Source organism: Stegostoma tigrinum, chromosome 3 (assembly GCF_030684315.1).
Source record: "Stegostoma tigrinum isolate sSteTig4 chromosome 3, sSteTig4.hap1, whole genome shotgun sequence".
Lineage (NCBI taxonomy): Eukaryota > Metazoa > Chordata > Chondrichthyes > Orectolobiformes > Stegostomatidae > Stegostoma > Stegostoma tigrinum.
Window position 1 is genome coordinate 122,775,720 of NC_081356.1, and position 14,941 is coordinate 122,790,660.

At 42.3% G+C, this 14,941-nt stretch overlaps 1 protein-coding gene across 3 annotated transcripts in view; it reads left to right on the forward strand.

Annotated features, from left to right (window-relative positions):
• Positions 1–14,941, forward strand: part of glra3 (glycine receptor, alpha 3) — a 182,790-nt gene that overhangs the window by 62,547 nt on the left and 105,302 nt on the right. For all 3 annotated transcript variants that reach the window (XM_048528199.2, XM_059644863.1, XM_048528200.2), the window contains one exon: positions 5,724–5,791. In XM_048528199.2, the coding sequence (XP_048384156.1) occupies positions 5,724–5,791 (68 nt within the window). The remainder of the gene's footprint in view (positions 1–5,723; positions 5,792–14,941) is intronic.

Here is a 14,941-nt window from a genome sequence, read left to right on the forward strand (position 1 = left end):
TGGGGATGGATCACAAAAGTGGACCTTACCAGTGGTGTCCGTATCCTCTGAAAAAAGTAGAAAGAAAGCCCCTTGAAACCTTAAGACTTGAAACCATAAAATTTTGCTTCCTTTTTTAAACTCAATTTTAATTTCTAAACCAGCCGGACATAAACTCATGCAGTGCTAACTGTTCACCCTAGAGAAAAATGTATTTCTTCTACTCAATTTGTAATGACTAAATATCTATCATCATGGTAAATGGAAAAGTACGCTGAAACTGGCAACGCAGGTTGATGGAGTGGTCAAGAAGGCATATGCAATGCTTCCATTCATCAGATGGGGTAGTGAGTACAAGAAATGGCAGATAATAAAAAGTGAGGCTGGATGAACACAGCAGGCCCAGCAGCATCTCAGGAGCACAAAAGCTGACGTTTCGGGCCTCAACCCTTCATCAGAGAAGGGGATGGGGTGAGGGTTCTGGAATAAATAGGGAGAGAGGGGGAGGCGGACCGAAGATGGAGAGAAAAGAAGATAGGTGGAGAGGAGAGTATAAGTGGGGAGGTAGGGAGGGGATATGTCAGTCCAGGGAAGACGAACAGGTCAAGGAGGTGGGATGAGGTTAGTAGGTAGGAGATGGAGGTGCGGCTTGGTGTGGGAGGAAGGGATGGGTGAGACGAAGAACAGGTTAGGGAGGCAGAGACAGGTTGGACTGGTTTTGGGATGCAGAGGAACCCTTACCCCATCCCCTTCTCTGATGAAGGGTCTAGGCCCGAAACGTTAGCTTTTGTGCTCCTGAGATGCTGCTGGGCCTGCTGTGTTCATCCAGCCTCACATTTTATTATCTTGGATTCTCCAGCATCTGTAGTTCCCATTATCACAAGAAATGGCAGGTCATGTTACAGTTGCATAGGCCTTTGTTTCAACCACATTTGGAAGACTGCGTACAGTTCTGGTCGCCACATTACCAAAAGGATGTGGATGTAAAGGGGGCAGAGAAGGTTCACCCGGATGTTGTCTGGTATGGAGGGCACTAGCTATGATTAGTGGTTGAGTAGATGAGGATTATTTACATCAGAAAGACGGAGGTTGAGGGGGACTTGATTGATGTCTAAAAAATCATGAGAAGTAAAGATAAGGTGGATAGCAAGAAGCTTTTTCCCAGAATGGGGGATTCACTTACTAGGGGTCATGATTTCAAGGTGAGAGGGGAAAAGTTTAAGGGAGATTTGTGTGGAAAGTTCTTTATGCAGAGGGTAGTGGGTGCCTGGAATTCATTGCCAGCGAAGGTGGTAGAGACGGGCACGATAGCACATTTAAGATGTATCCAGACAGATACATGAATGGGCAGGGAACAGAGGGATACAGATCCTTGGAAAATAGGCGACAGGTTTAGATCAAGGGTCTGGATCAGCACAGGCTTGGAGGGATGAAGGGCCTGTTCCTGTGCTGTAATTTTCTTTGTTTTTTGTTCTTATTACCATGCTTACATTGACTCACTTGTTAGGGTTCACAGAGAGACTCAGATTCTTGGAGTATAGAAAAGGCCCTTCAACCCAACGAGTCTGCACTAACATAACTACCACTAAAAGAGCACTAATCCCAATTTTCTGCACTTGTCCGATATATCCTTGAATGTTGTGATATTTGAAGTGCTCATCCAAATATGTTTTAAAAGTTTTAAGGTTTCCAGCCTCAACTACCCTCCCAGGCAGTGCATTGCAGATTCCAATTACCCGCCAAGCAACAAAGTTCTTTTTCCCAAAATCCCCTCTGCATCTCCTGCCCCTTACCCCCAAAACAATGCCCCCTTGTGATTGGCCCCTCAACAGCCGCTCTCGATTCACACTCTCTATACGTCTCATAACCTTACACACCTCAATCATGTCTCCTGCACACACACACCCCGCCCTCTTCGGGGGGGAGATTTTGAAGTCCAAAATCTCCCCTGGCTCCCACTGCATGCCAAGACCAGCCCAGTTCATCCCTGCCTCCCTAACCTGTTCTTCCTCTCACTTATCCCTTCCTCCCACCTCAAGCCGCACCCCTATTTCCTACCTACTAACCTCATCCCGCCTCCTTGACCTGTCCATCCTCCTCGGACTGACCTATCCCCTCCCTACCTCCCCTCCTATACTCTCCTCTCCACCTATCTTCTCCTCTAACCATCCTCGGTCCACCTCCCCCTCTCTCCCTGTTTATTTCAGAAAACCCTCCTCATCCCCGTTTTCTGATGAAGGGTCTAGGCCCGAAACATCAGCTTTTGTGCTCCGAAGATGCTGCTTGGCCTGCTGTGTTCATCCAGCTCCACACTTTGTTATCTTGGATTCTCCAGCATCTGCAGTTCCCATTATCTCTGATCACAAAACCTATCTAGTCTCTCCTTATAGCTCAATTTCCCCAGCCCAGGCAACAACCTGGTGAAAAGCTTCCATATCCCCCTCTAGTGCTATCACATTCCTCCTGTAGTGAGGTGACCAAGGCTGCACACAGTACTCCAGCTGTGGCCTAACCAACACTGTGTTCAGCTCCTTACCTCCTTGCTCTTACACTCTGCCATGACTGATGAAAGCAAGTGTCCACATGCTGCCTCAACTATCCAATACACGTGCGCTGCCAACTTCAGGGGTCTGTGAATAATTACTTCAAGATCCCTCTGTACCTCTATCCAGTATCTTCCCATTCATTCAATACACCCTCGCCTTGTTTCTTCTTCCAAAGTGCATCACCTCGCATTTATCAGGGTTAGCTCGCACTTACCACCTGTCACTGGTCTGCCATCTACCCAACCCATCTATACTTTCCTGTAACCTACACTCATCCTTTTCACTATTAACCAACCTATCAATCTTGGTGCCATCTGCAAATTTGCTTAACATTCCCCCTGCATCTTCATCTCTATCATTTATGTATATAACAAACAGTAAGGGCCCCAGTACTGATCTTTTGTGGTACACTGCTGGACAACAATCTCCGGTCACTCAAACGTAATCAGTTCGGGGAAGGGACAATTAAAATTCCCTTTCTTGAGTCTGTCATGAGGAATATGAACACAAATTCCTTTCCTACTGGTATGAGCACTCTCTGCTCCCACTGAGATGATCTTTTCAAACATTACCAAACCAGCCTTTGCACCAGGTGAGAAAGCATTTGCAGCTGGCCAAATATTACATTTGACATTTTTCTGCGGATGTTGAGCCATGATGCTGAGTGACACTCATTGTTCTGGAGCTATACTTAGCATGACACTGAAAAAGTCACATGTATTATCTTTTAAAAAGCTAAATTTTGGATTTGTTTGTGCAAATGTGGTTATAATTGCTCCGTGGGATGTTTAAGGATATTTCTCTTCTAGGTCACCCAGGATGTAAACAAGATAATATGTAATAAGCCAGCTTCAGAAACCAACATTATCTTGTAGTTTATAGTAGTCCAACGTTATTTATTTTTACCTAAAATGGCTTAAAAGTTCATTAAATCTATGCAAAGCATAGAAGGTATTTCATGGCTAGAGTGTGATATTGCCTTGGAAACTGCCATGAAATTGACCATTCAAGGAATGCTTGCTTTAAACAATCTTATAAAGTGCACTCATAGATGTTAGCTTTGGTGTTTTAGTATTAATCAAGCATCAGAAGTTGAAGGTTCAAATCTTACTGCAGAGGAATGAGCATAAAATCAAGGTGCCCAGTTCAGTGGTACTGCAGTGATAGTGGTCTAGTCTCTAATTGTCAGTTTCTCAGTGAGGAAGTTAAGCAGAGACTTTACCTTGCAATTCATGTAAATGTAAAAAATGACACTGGCATTATTTGAGGAAAACAGTAGAATGCTCACAGTATTCTTAAGCCCCAGGTAGAATCAACAAAACCTGTTAGTGTGCTGTTGAGATCACTGCGCACTTTTTGGCATCATGCTCGCAGTATTTCTGTCTTACAGCTTTGGATGCGGAACACCAAACTTTCAACCAGCTGTCAGCTATGGGAAGATCTGAGGTTGTGAGAACATACATAGGTAATAACCCCTGCAAGGCCCACAGAGAATCACAAATTAATCACCTTCTGGCCCTTGTTGAGTATGAGTTCCTTTGGTAAAAGGCAATGGCCTGGAACTCATTACCTAAACCTTTTATCAAGTAAACCTAGGAAGCTCTCAAGTGATACTATGGGAGTGTCCTTACCCCAGACCAGGAGGCCCAGGTCCAAGTCCTACCTGCTTCAGAGCTGTGCAAAAATATCTCTGAATAGTTTGTTTATATAATAGGTTAATTTTTTTTTTAAAAGCAGACACAGTCTCATTTGATGGTTTGCATTGCTCATGATGGCATTTGCTTGTAAATTTTCAATTGGCTACATAGGTATTTTTACTGGTGCTCGTCATTAGTTGACAAAAAGCAAAAACGTCAAGATGATTTTGGTGGTGAAGGTCACTCAATTGTGTGTGTTCATGAGGAACAAGTATTCAGTACTCTTTGTCCTGAGCTGGTACTAGACTATATACACCACAAGAAGTGGCTCTATTTTGGTTTTCAACAATTCCCTGAATTGACAAAATGCATGTTCTTTAACTCCAGATTGCATTGCAGACAGTACACAATAAACAGCAGGCCCAGCACCTAATGAAATAAATTGTCTGCGTGTTGCACACTTTGCCTCTGGGTTATGAGGTACTGGGTTCAAGACCCACACCAGAACTCTGCAAGCTGACTCCCTGTATTGCCTGAGGTGGTGTCCTTCAGATGAAATCTTGAACTGAAGTACTGCCTGCTTAAGTGAATGTGAAATGTTGCACTGCAGAGACAGTCAAATTAGTACTGTTGAACAGCAAGACTAAATGCATTGGAGGGGTTTTGTGTCTAAAGTCATATTGCACTTAGTAACTACCCAAATGATATTAAATGTTATTTAGACCAAATGAAAGTTCAGTCAATGGCATTTGGAAATGTCCAGACACTCTCCCATAGGAGACAAAACAAAAATGTGCATACAAAAGTAATTAATGGAAAGATATCCAGCAGCATAGCCAACCGATCATACCTGAGACAACATGGTTAAACATCCTTCTTCCATGCTTCTTACAGAGAAGCCTGGACCCAAAAAGGGGAGAAAATGCTGTGGAAAATTGCTCTGTGATTCTGTCAATCAAAAGCAGCCTCGGAAATTACAGGGACCACTTGTTATCTGAGTATCTACTTACCTTATATGTGTACATTCTGTGTTAGAGACAGAAAAAACTACAGATGCAGGAATCCAAGATAGACAAACAGGAGGCTGGAAGAATATAGCAGGCCAGGCAGCATCTAGAGGAGAGGAGAAGTCAACATTTCGGGTATTATCCTTCGACTGCTCCTTTCCTCAAGATGCTGCCCAGCCTGCTGTGTTCTTCCAGCCTCCTGTTTGCCTATCATATGCACATTCTCTGTCCAGTCTCCTTTCACAACAAAAAGAAGCTCAGTCCTTGTACGTGGTCTCATTACCGCCTACAAACTGGGACAATCTGAACAGAGGCCACTGAGGAGCCTGCCATACACATCTCTTCCAGGTGATTAAAAAAAAACAGTGGCTGGAAGATCCAGGACCGAGTAAGTGAATCAGAGACAGAAGAGAAAAGAAGCTGTAAGCAAGGCCTCAGGGGCTCTCTCAATGTCAAGAATGAACCTGATTCAGATGGACATTTTGTTTCTGATTTTGCTTTGTCTTTTGGAGAAAATGTTTGAGGTTTACTCTTTCGCTTATTGTTTTTTGCAGGCCCTCCTGTTAATGTCAGCTGCAACATATTTATTAACAGCTTTGGTTCAATTGCAGAGACAACAATGGTGAGTACAAAAATTATTTATTGTGCAGTAAGTTGCTTTAAAACGTTTTGTAGATATATTACACACACACACACACATATATATATATATATATATATCTGAGTGTGAGAGAGAGTCTGTGTCTGTGTATATGCATTTGTGTGCGTGTTTGTGTGTCTGTGTGTGTCTCTGTGTGTCTGTATGTGTGTGTGTGTGTGTGTGTGTGTGTGCGTGCGTGTTTGTGTGTCTGTGTGTGTCTCTGTGTGTCTGTATGTGTGTGTGTGTCTGTGTGTGTGTGTGTGTGTGTGTGTGTGTGTGAGAGAGAGAGAGAGAGAGAGAGAGAGAGAGAGAAACCTGTTTTCTTCTCAATTAACAGCATCTTCTGGGACATCTGTCTTTGTTTAAGGTCTTATTACATATTGCACATACTTGAGTGTTAGTCAACCTCATGATAATTCAAGCTCTGACCTTTGGCCAATAAGTCCAAACCTCTCTGACTCAATATCCACTTGCCACTGGTGCAGAGCTGCTCATTTGAAGGTGATTGTTCGTATCCTCATGTATGCATACATCAACATGTGCTGTCAAGGCTGCAACATCACTGCAGTAGTCCTAACTAAGGCTGAGGTGAGATGTAGTTTTTTTTCGCCCAAGAGGTTATGAATCTGTGGAATTCTTTGTCGCAGAGATCTGTTGAGGCTGCAAGAGACAGATTTTTAATCACAGAGGGAATAAGGGTGATGGAGGAAAGGCAGGAAAGTGGAGCTGAAGATTGCCAGATCAACCATTAACTCACAAAATGGCGGGGAAGATACAATGGGCTGAATGGCCTACTTGTGACTTATGGCCCTATGTATCAGCTGATACACAGCCCAATCAATCTTAAAGTCACCGAGATTGCAGAGCAGAAAAATGACTGGGCAGCAGTTTGAGAATTCAAGGTACTGGAGAGGAGTGTTAGGGTTTGTGTGAATCATGCTGCACAGCTTAGGCAGATATACCAGAATACAAGTGAAAACACAGGAAAGTATGGCTTGTAGGACCAGTTGAAGAATTAAATTTAAAATTGCGTTGATTAAAATTGCCAGAACAGAATCTATCGGAATCTCCACCCTGAAATAAGCCACAATGTTAGCATTCCAGATTTCAAAGCTGGACCTGAATGGTCCACTAGGTTTGTGAAAAGAACCAATTCTGTACTGTTACAGTAGGAAAGACTTCCCGGTTTATCTCAGAAACTGATGATTTGTTAATTGAATTTCTGCAATTTATAATCCAACAGCAACAAGACAGTAGATGCAGATTGGCGTGTATTGGGAGTGTATGTGGGACTCCCATGAATTTTGACATGACAGCTATTTATAAACAAACCTGCATGAGTGAGTTGTGAAGGCGTGGGAACAAGTCAGAATCGATGTTTTCAGTCAATCATGAAGAAATTCACGTGATGGCATGGACACGGTTATTTGTGAAAAGACATATTCAATAACCACACCATCACATTAAGATGATTTTGTTGGTACAAACAATGGTGCATTTTAGGAAGCAGATTGGGTGAGCCATTTTGGCTGATAATACCAAGCCTCACCTTCAAACTGTCTCCTTAATTAATGGGATGCCACAAATTCTGATCATCAATTATTTCAGTGACTTGAATTCTGGCCAATATGTCATATTGATCCATCCATTTCCCTTGGGAAAGACGTAATATTATTCTGTAACAAATAACAATAGTATGATTCTGGGTCGTGAGCTGGATGTTTAAATGGGCCACACCAAAATTGGAGGGGATAGATGCTACCAACCCCACCCTGAGCAGTTTTCAATAATGGAAGCTCTGGGTCAGATTGGCTGCTCCAGTGAATATTGTTGTTGAAGACAGACCCTTGTTAAGGCCCCATCTTTTCATCACCTAAGATTTTCATTCGACAGTGCAGCTGCTTCGCTCCAGCCTGAACAATATTCAGCACTTAGGAGAGGTGAAGCAGGAGCAGTGGGGTAGGGGGAAATGGCTCATACCAGAGCCTCGTCCCCTCAACCCTGGTCCATAATGGTCATTGAGCCATAGGTCTAGGCTATTGGCAGTGCCCCTTCTAGATCATGGGCAGCCAGCTGTGGCCATGTTAAATGACAAAAGATTGATCTCTTCAGAAAGGGCTTCCTGTCACTCAGTTAAGGAGTTGAAGCTCCCATCTCAGCCAACTGGGCTGTTGATGCAGAATCACAGATGTCTTACTGTGTAGTCTCTTCAAATGAACACCATTATCTAGTGCCTGCTTCCTTCACATTGTTTTTATCTGAATACTATTCTAATGCCCTTTTGAATGCATTGGTTTTTAGAGATGTCCAAGGGACCCTTTGTCTTCAGAACCCCATAAGGTGCCCTTCATTAGACAGTAAGCCCAACAGTTGGCCAAGTCCTTCAAAAATATGCATTACCTTTTCCGGAACATGCCAATTTGAGTCAAGGCCCAGATTTGAACATTATCGTCAATTAAAATTGTATTGGTTAATAAAAACCATTTGGCCAGGTAATATTTAGGACTTTGTAGAAAACTTATTTGAAGAATTTCCATGCTGACAGCAGTCCACAGATCTCAGCCAGAAACTATCCCCCTAATAAAACTGGATGACTTATTTTATATTCATTCAGGGATGTGGATTTCATTGGCTGTGCCCATATTTATTGTTCCTACCTAGTTGTCATTCAGAATGTGATGGTGAGTGATCTTCTAGAACTGCTGCATTCAATTTGCTTTAAGTAGCCCCAAAATGGTGTTAGAAAGGGAAGCCCAAGATTTGGACCCAGTGACAATGATGTGATATTCTGGTATAGAAGAACTTGCATCTCATTTCTATCTAAAAAAATCATGCATTACCCTCTTAAATGTCTCAATCAAACCTGCCTCCACCATACTTCCAAGTAATGCATACCAGAGCTAATCATTGTGGGAAAAAGATTTTTTACTCATCTCCCTTGCTTCATTCACACATCACCTGAAATATAAAAGGGTTATTGGACTTAAATGTTAACTCTGCTTTGCCTCTACAAATGCTGCCAGACCTGCTACGCTTTTCCAGCAATTTCTCCTTCTGTTTTTCATTTCCAGTGTCTGCAGGTCTTTGGGTTCCTTTTTTTGCCACTTTAAATCGATGCCTTTTTGTTTTGAATGTGGAAACACCTTCTCCCTGTCCACCCTATCCAGTTTGCACATGATTTGGGAAGCAGCATCAAATTTCCTCATGGCCTTCTTCTCTCTCAGGGCAACAGTCCCAACCTTTTAAATTTATGCTCATAAATGAAGTTTCTGCTTGGAACTATGATGTAGAGGTGCTGGTGTTGGACTGGGTTGGACAAGGTGAGAAATCACATGACACCAGGTTATAGTCCAACAGGTTTATTTGAAAACATAAGCTTTCAGAGCCTTGTTCCTACTTCAGGTGTTAATGAGAGAGGTGGCATCAGACAGAATTTATGTGTAAATGGTGAAAGTGTTGCACAGCCAATGAGGAGATATTGAACAAGCCTACAATGCAGTTAAATCTTTAATCAATTAGAAGGTTTTAATTGATTAATACGTATATGTAAATCCCCAAATTCTTTTCAAGCCACTTCCCTGAGAAAACTAAAGGTTTTTATCAGTAAAAAGAAGTGACATTTTAGATCAGACAATGCAAGTAGTTGTGAGACTTTGTTTAGAATCTGTTTATGTCTTGGTTTGGAGTCAGACAGGTTTTATTTCTAAAATTTATAGACTACCACATTGACTGTCTATAAATTGGGTGTTTTTTCAATGAATAGAATGTATCTGCAAATGCAAATTCACCCCATAGATTTGCGTGTGTGTGTGTGTGTGTGTGTGTGTGTGTGTGTGTGTGTGTGTGTGTGTGTGTGTGTATGTGTGTGTCTGTGTCTGCGTCTGCGTCTGTGTGTGTGTGTGTGTATGTGTGTCTGTGTCTGCGTCTGCGTCTGTGTGTGTGTGTGTGTGTGTGTGTGTGTGTGTGTGTGTGTGTGTATGTGTGTGTGTGTCTGCGTCTGCGTCTGTGTGTGTGTGTGTGTGTGTGTGTGTGTGTGTGTGTGTGTGTGTGAGTGAGTGTGTGTGTATGTATGTGTGCATTGTGAGTGTGTGTGTGAGAGAGTGTACTGTGTGGTGGGGTACCTGTAGTGCGACATGAACTCAAGGTCCCGGTTGAGGCTGACCTCATGGGTGCCAAACTTGGATATCAGCCTTTGATCAACGACTCTGCAATATTGTGTATCCCAAAGTCCACCTTAAAAGATGTTTACCCAAAGATCCGAGGCCGAATGTCCTTGGCCGTTGAAGCATTTCCCTGCTGAGAAGGAACATCCCAGTCTGGAGATTGTTGTGCAGCGCCCATTCATCCGTAATTCTAGCATCTGCAATGTTTCACTAATATACCATCCTTGCCTGCATTATATAAGACAGACAGCATTGGCCAAGTCACATGAATATCTGCCATGACCTAAAATATCACTTCTTCTTTCTGCTTTAGCTCTCTCAGTGCAGTGACTTGAAAGAAATTTTGGGATTTACAAATATGTATAAATCAATTAAGACCTTCTGACTGAAAAAAGATTTAACAGCATCTTAGGTTTATTTAGCACATCCTCATTAGTTTGATCTTTTGCTTATAATTTCTGTGTCTGATGCCACCTCTCTCACTAACAACTGAAAAAGGGGCAAGGCTTTGAAAGCTTGCATTTTCAGATAAACCTGTTGGACTATAGGTTGGAAAGATGTCTGGAACCTTGTATATCACTTATGCATTCTCTCCAATACATTCACCTCATTTTTATCATGTCTCACCCACAACTATTCACAGAACTCTATGTGAAGTCTGATAAGTGTCTTATACAAGCTAAACACCACCTCCTTGCTCTTGAACTCAAAACCTCTCATAATAAGGCTGAAGTTACTTTTTCTGCTTTACTTATTGCTGTCTCCACCTTTCTGCCACATTCAGTACACACACATTCCCTCAAGTCTCTGTTCCTGCATCCCCTTTAGAATTGTACCACTTATTATATATTATTTTTCACTGTTCTTCCTACCAATATCCATCATCTTACGGATCTTGGCATTGACATCATGCATGAATTAAAATAATCATGTGCCACCCACCCACTCCATCAACTTGTCAAAGTTCTGCTGAAGTTCTACACTGCCCCCCTCACATTTTACAATCTTTCCAAGGTTCACATCATTGGCAAATTATCAAATTGTCCCCTGCACCACAGGAACCAGATTATTGATATATATTACAAAAATCAAGGGTCGCAAATCCTCTCTATATTGTCAAAACTCTTAAAAATGGTATATATATTCCAATTACAACAGCTCTGGCAGCATTTGTGAAGGGAAAAACAGAGTTAACATTTCGGGTCCGGTGACCCTTCTTCAGAACTCAGGAAGGGTGACCAGACCCGAAATGTTAATTATGTTTTTTTTCTGGCAGATGCTGCCAGGCCTGCTGATCTTTTCCAGTAACTTTTGTTTTTGTTCCTGATTTGCAGCACCCGCAGTTCTTTCAGTTTTTATATACTCCAATTAGATCATTTCTCATTCTTCTAAAGTCATGAAGAATGTAGGCTTAGTGTACTCAGTCTTATCTCAGAGGACACCCTCTCATTCCAGCAGTCAGGTTAGTGAGTTGTTATTGTATCCCATCTAAGGCTAATATATTTGTATTGATGAAATGCTTGTAACGTTAAACTCAAAACCAACTGTATCCTCGAAGTATGGGGGATTATGTATTGCTGGAGAAGCATGGCGATTTACTGACTCCTTTTGCAAAATCTGTTAAAAAGATGGTGGACGAGTAACTTAAATGCCATGGTGATAGGCCAAAGATAGAGTCATCTGCATTGAGTAACTCACTTCCCAAGTGTTCAGTCCACAAGTCACAAGCCAGGAGTCTGATGGAATCCAATTAAATAAAAACAAACCTTCTAGAGAAACTCAGTGGGTCTGGCAGCTATTCTTCAAAGAGGCTTATTGTATAGGAACAAAATATTGACTTTGTGTATCTCTCTACCTCTCTCCACAGATGCTACCAGATCTGCAGAGTTTCTCCAGCACTTTCTGTTTGTAGTTTAGGCAACTAACACCTACAGCGTGTTCCTTTTATGATAGTGTGATGAAACATCTTGCTCTTGCTTGAGTGGATGGAGCTTCACTGCCATCATCCAGGAAGTCCATGTGATTGGCACCCAATTCACCACTTTAAACAACCACTCCCTTTTGCACGAGTATACATGCAATAGTGTGTAGCATCCACATGATGGTACCATCTATCATCGACAGGAATGTGCAAAGCTTTCTTGTCAGCATTTGTCAATTCTGCATCATTAAACAAGCTAGAATAGCACTAGTGGCAAGCATAAGGCAACATAATCCCATCCCAGTCAAGCACCAACTTGTTCTCAGCTTTCGTCCACATTGAACTAACAGCACAGTGATAGTACTTTCATGGGAGAGGGGTGGCGTGGTGGCTCAGTGGTTAGCACTGCTGCTCCAAAGTAACAGGGATCAGGGCTTGACTCCACTGTCTTTCATGTCTCTGTGGGTTTCCTCCTGGTGCATTAATTTCCTCCCAGTAGTCTAAAGATGTGCAGGTTAGGTGGATTGGCCATGCTAAATTGCTGATATTGTCTAGGGAGGCACAGGCTGGCTGGATTATCCATGGGAAATGCAGGGTTACAGGGATTGGGTAGGGAGGTGGGATGCCCTTCAAACGGCCAGTGTGGACTTGCAGGGTCAAATGGTCTGCTTCCACACTGGAGGTTCTATGAGATAGTCTGCAGTGATTCAAGAACGCGGTTTATCTCCACCATCTAATTTGGGTCAGGCAATAAACAATGGCCTTACAATTGATGCCCACATCCTGAAAGTGATTTCAAGAAAAAGACCCTGTGAGCAATGTTGAAATAGTGTTGCAGCCACCCTTGTTGTGGCTGCCTGCTCCCTAAAGTACTTGACAGGAACTGGTTCATTCCTGCTGTAGCAAAGCCTCTGCTGCTGGCAATCCCGAGCCTGTCCACTGACCTGTGTGAAACATCACTTTTCGTGGGAGCCATGAAACCCACGAGCACTGCCCGACGGGGACCCTATTGTCACCTTGCAGTAAGTCAAAGTAAAAAAATTCTTTAACGCTTGAGCCCCAAGCTACAACAGCAACAGAAGCTGTGTTCCAAACATCAAGGACTTGTTTTATATAATCTACAGTACAGGCAATTCTGCATCCACATCTGCTGCTCTGTTTAAATAATTTTTCTCATTAGTCCACACAGACATGTTAGGGCATTGTAATGAGTGACTTTAACTGTTCATATATCAACTGGGATAGTGGTAAGGTAAGTGACATTGAGAGGAAAATATTCCAAGGTTGTGTCCAGGAGAATTTCTGTTAGTAGTATGTCCCTTGAACAAGAACGGAGGTGGTGCCAGACCTGGTTGTTTGGAATTCAGTGTGCCATGAAGATCAATGGGCAATGGGATAACATTTAGGAGACAATGATCATTACATCATGATGATTAGTATAACAACAGAAAGTTGCATCAAGTCAATCATAAGTAACAGTGATCAACTGGGGAAAGCAAACTTTAAGGGGCAACGAAAGGGCTGGGCCTGATAGACTGGAACCAAAGGTTGGTAGAGACGAAAAGCAGTACCAGATCAACGGGTTACCTTCAAAAAGGAAATAGTTCAGGCGCAGTCAAGGTAGATGCTCTCACAAAGAAAGATGGAGCAGTGATTGGAACAAGGTCAACCAGGTGGATCTCATAGATAATGAGTTCCCAGATTGGGGCTGTTAGCCTGATCCAATCAGGAAGTCCTGGCTGACAGGTATAAACAGGAGTGTTAGGGGCTCTGTTCACTCTAGGAGCCGGCTCTAAGCTGGGTCAGTGCCATGTACAAAGCGTGTGTAAATAAAGGACCTAGGTGACAGGACACTGGCCTTTGTGGAGTTATTTCAGATAGGATGTAAACTCCAGAGTTCCCTGAATGACCAAGTAGACAGAAATTAAATCAAAGAAGAAAAAGTGTGTGCATGACAAGTGTCAGGAAGTGTATATAATTGAGAACAAATCTGAATGCTGAAGGCTCTGGGGGAAGGTAAAGAAGCAAACATGAGAAGCAAAGTGGACTTATTGCAGAAGCCTGACAGTTGACTTAAAGGGAAATTACAAAGTCTTTTCTGAGGTTTTACTGTTTTTTTCAATTACAGAAGGGTGGTTAGAGGCAGAGTAGGTCTGCTTATGACCCAAAAATAGCAAATTTAAATGTAGAGAAAAGCAGCAGGTTGTGGGATTAAATTTATCCTTTGCATCTGTCTTTACCTGTGAGCCAGATATTATTTCAGCCATGAGAAAATAAAAACTCAGTCAAAAGAAGAGTTTAAAATTGATAAAGAGGAGGTTTGGAGAAGCTTTTCGTCTGTAAAATTGGCGAGTCAAAAAGTGAGGTAAGTGAGAGGGGTAATTGCAGAGGCATTGGAATTATCTTTCAATCTTCCATAGATTCCTGGGTGGTGCCAGAGAACTGGAGAGATAGAAACATTAAATTTTCATTTAAAAAAAGCTTGGTCCAACCATTATGGAATGGCCAGTTCAACTGCTCTGATGGGGTAACTTCTAGAAGCAATTACTCAGGTTAGAAATAACAATCACATAGGAAAATGTGGATTGATTTGGAAAGGTCAGTATGGATTCATTATGGGAAGTTTTTGAAGAGATAACAGAGTAGATTGATGAGGGCAATGTTGTTGATACAGTGTGACTTAAAAAAGGCATTTGATACAGTGTCACACAACAGATGTTGCAGGATATTTGTTGGTCATAGAATGAAAGGAACTGTTGAAATATGGAAACAAAATTGTCTGAGGAAAAGTTCAGCATTACAGAGAAGGGGCAAGAGGTTGGCACTAATTTGAAATACTCAGGGAACCAATGCAGCCCTGAGGGCCAAAAGGCCTCCTTCTGCACTGTTACAATGTTGTGATTCTGAATCATTTTTGTTGATAACTCTCAGATAGCAATATGCCTTGTGACGTGTCTGAAACTATCGGTGCAGCAGCAGAGATGGGAGTTAGGCTGAACCTCTCACAGGCTCATTATAGCCTCTTTTGCTATTGCCTCTTCCCTGTTT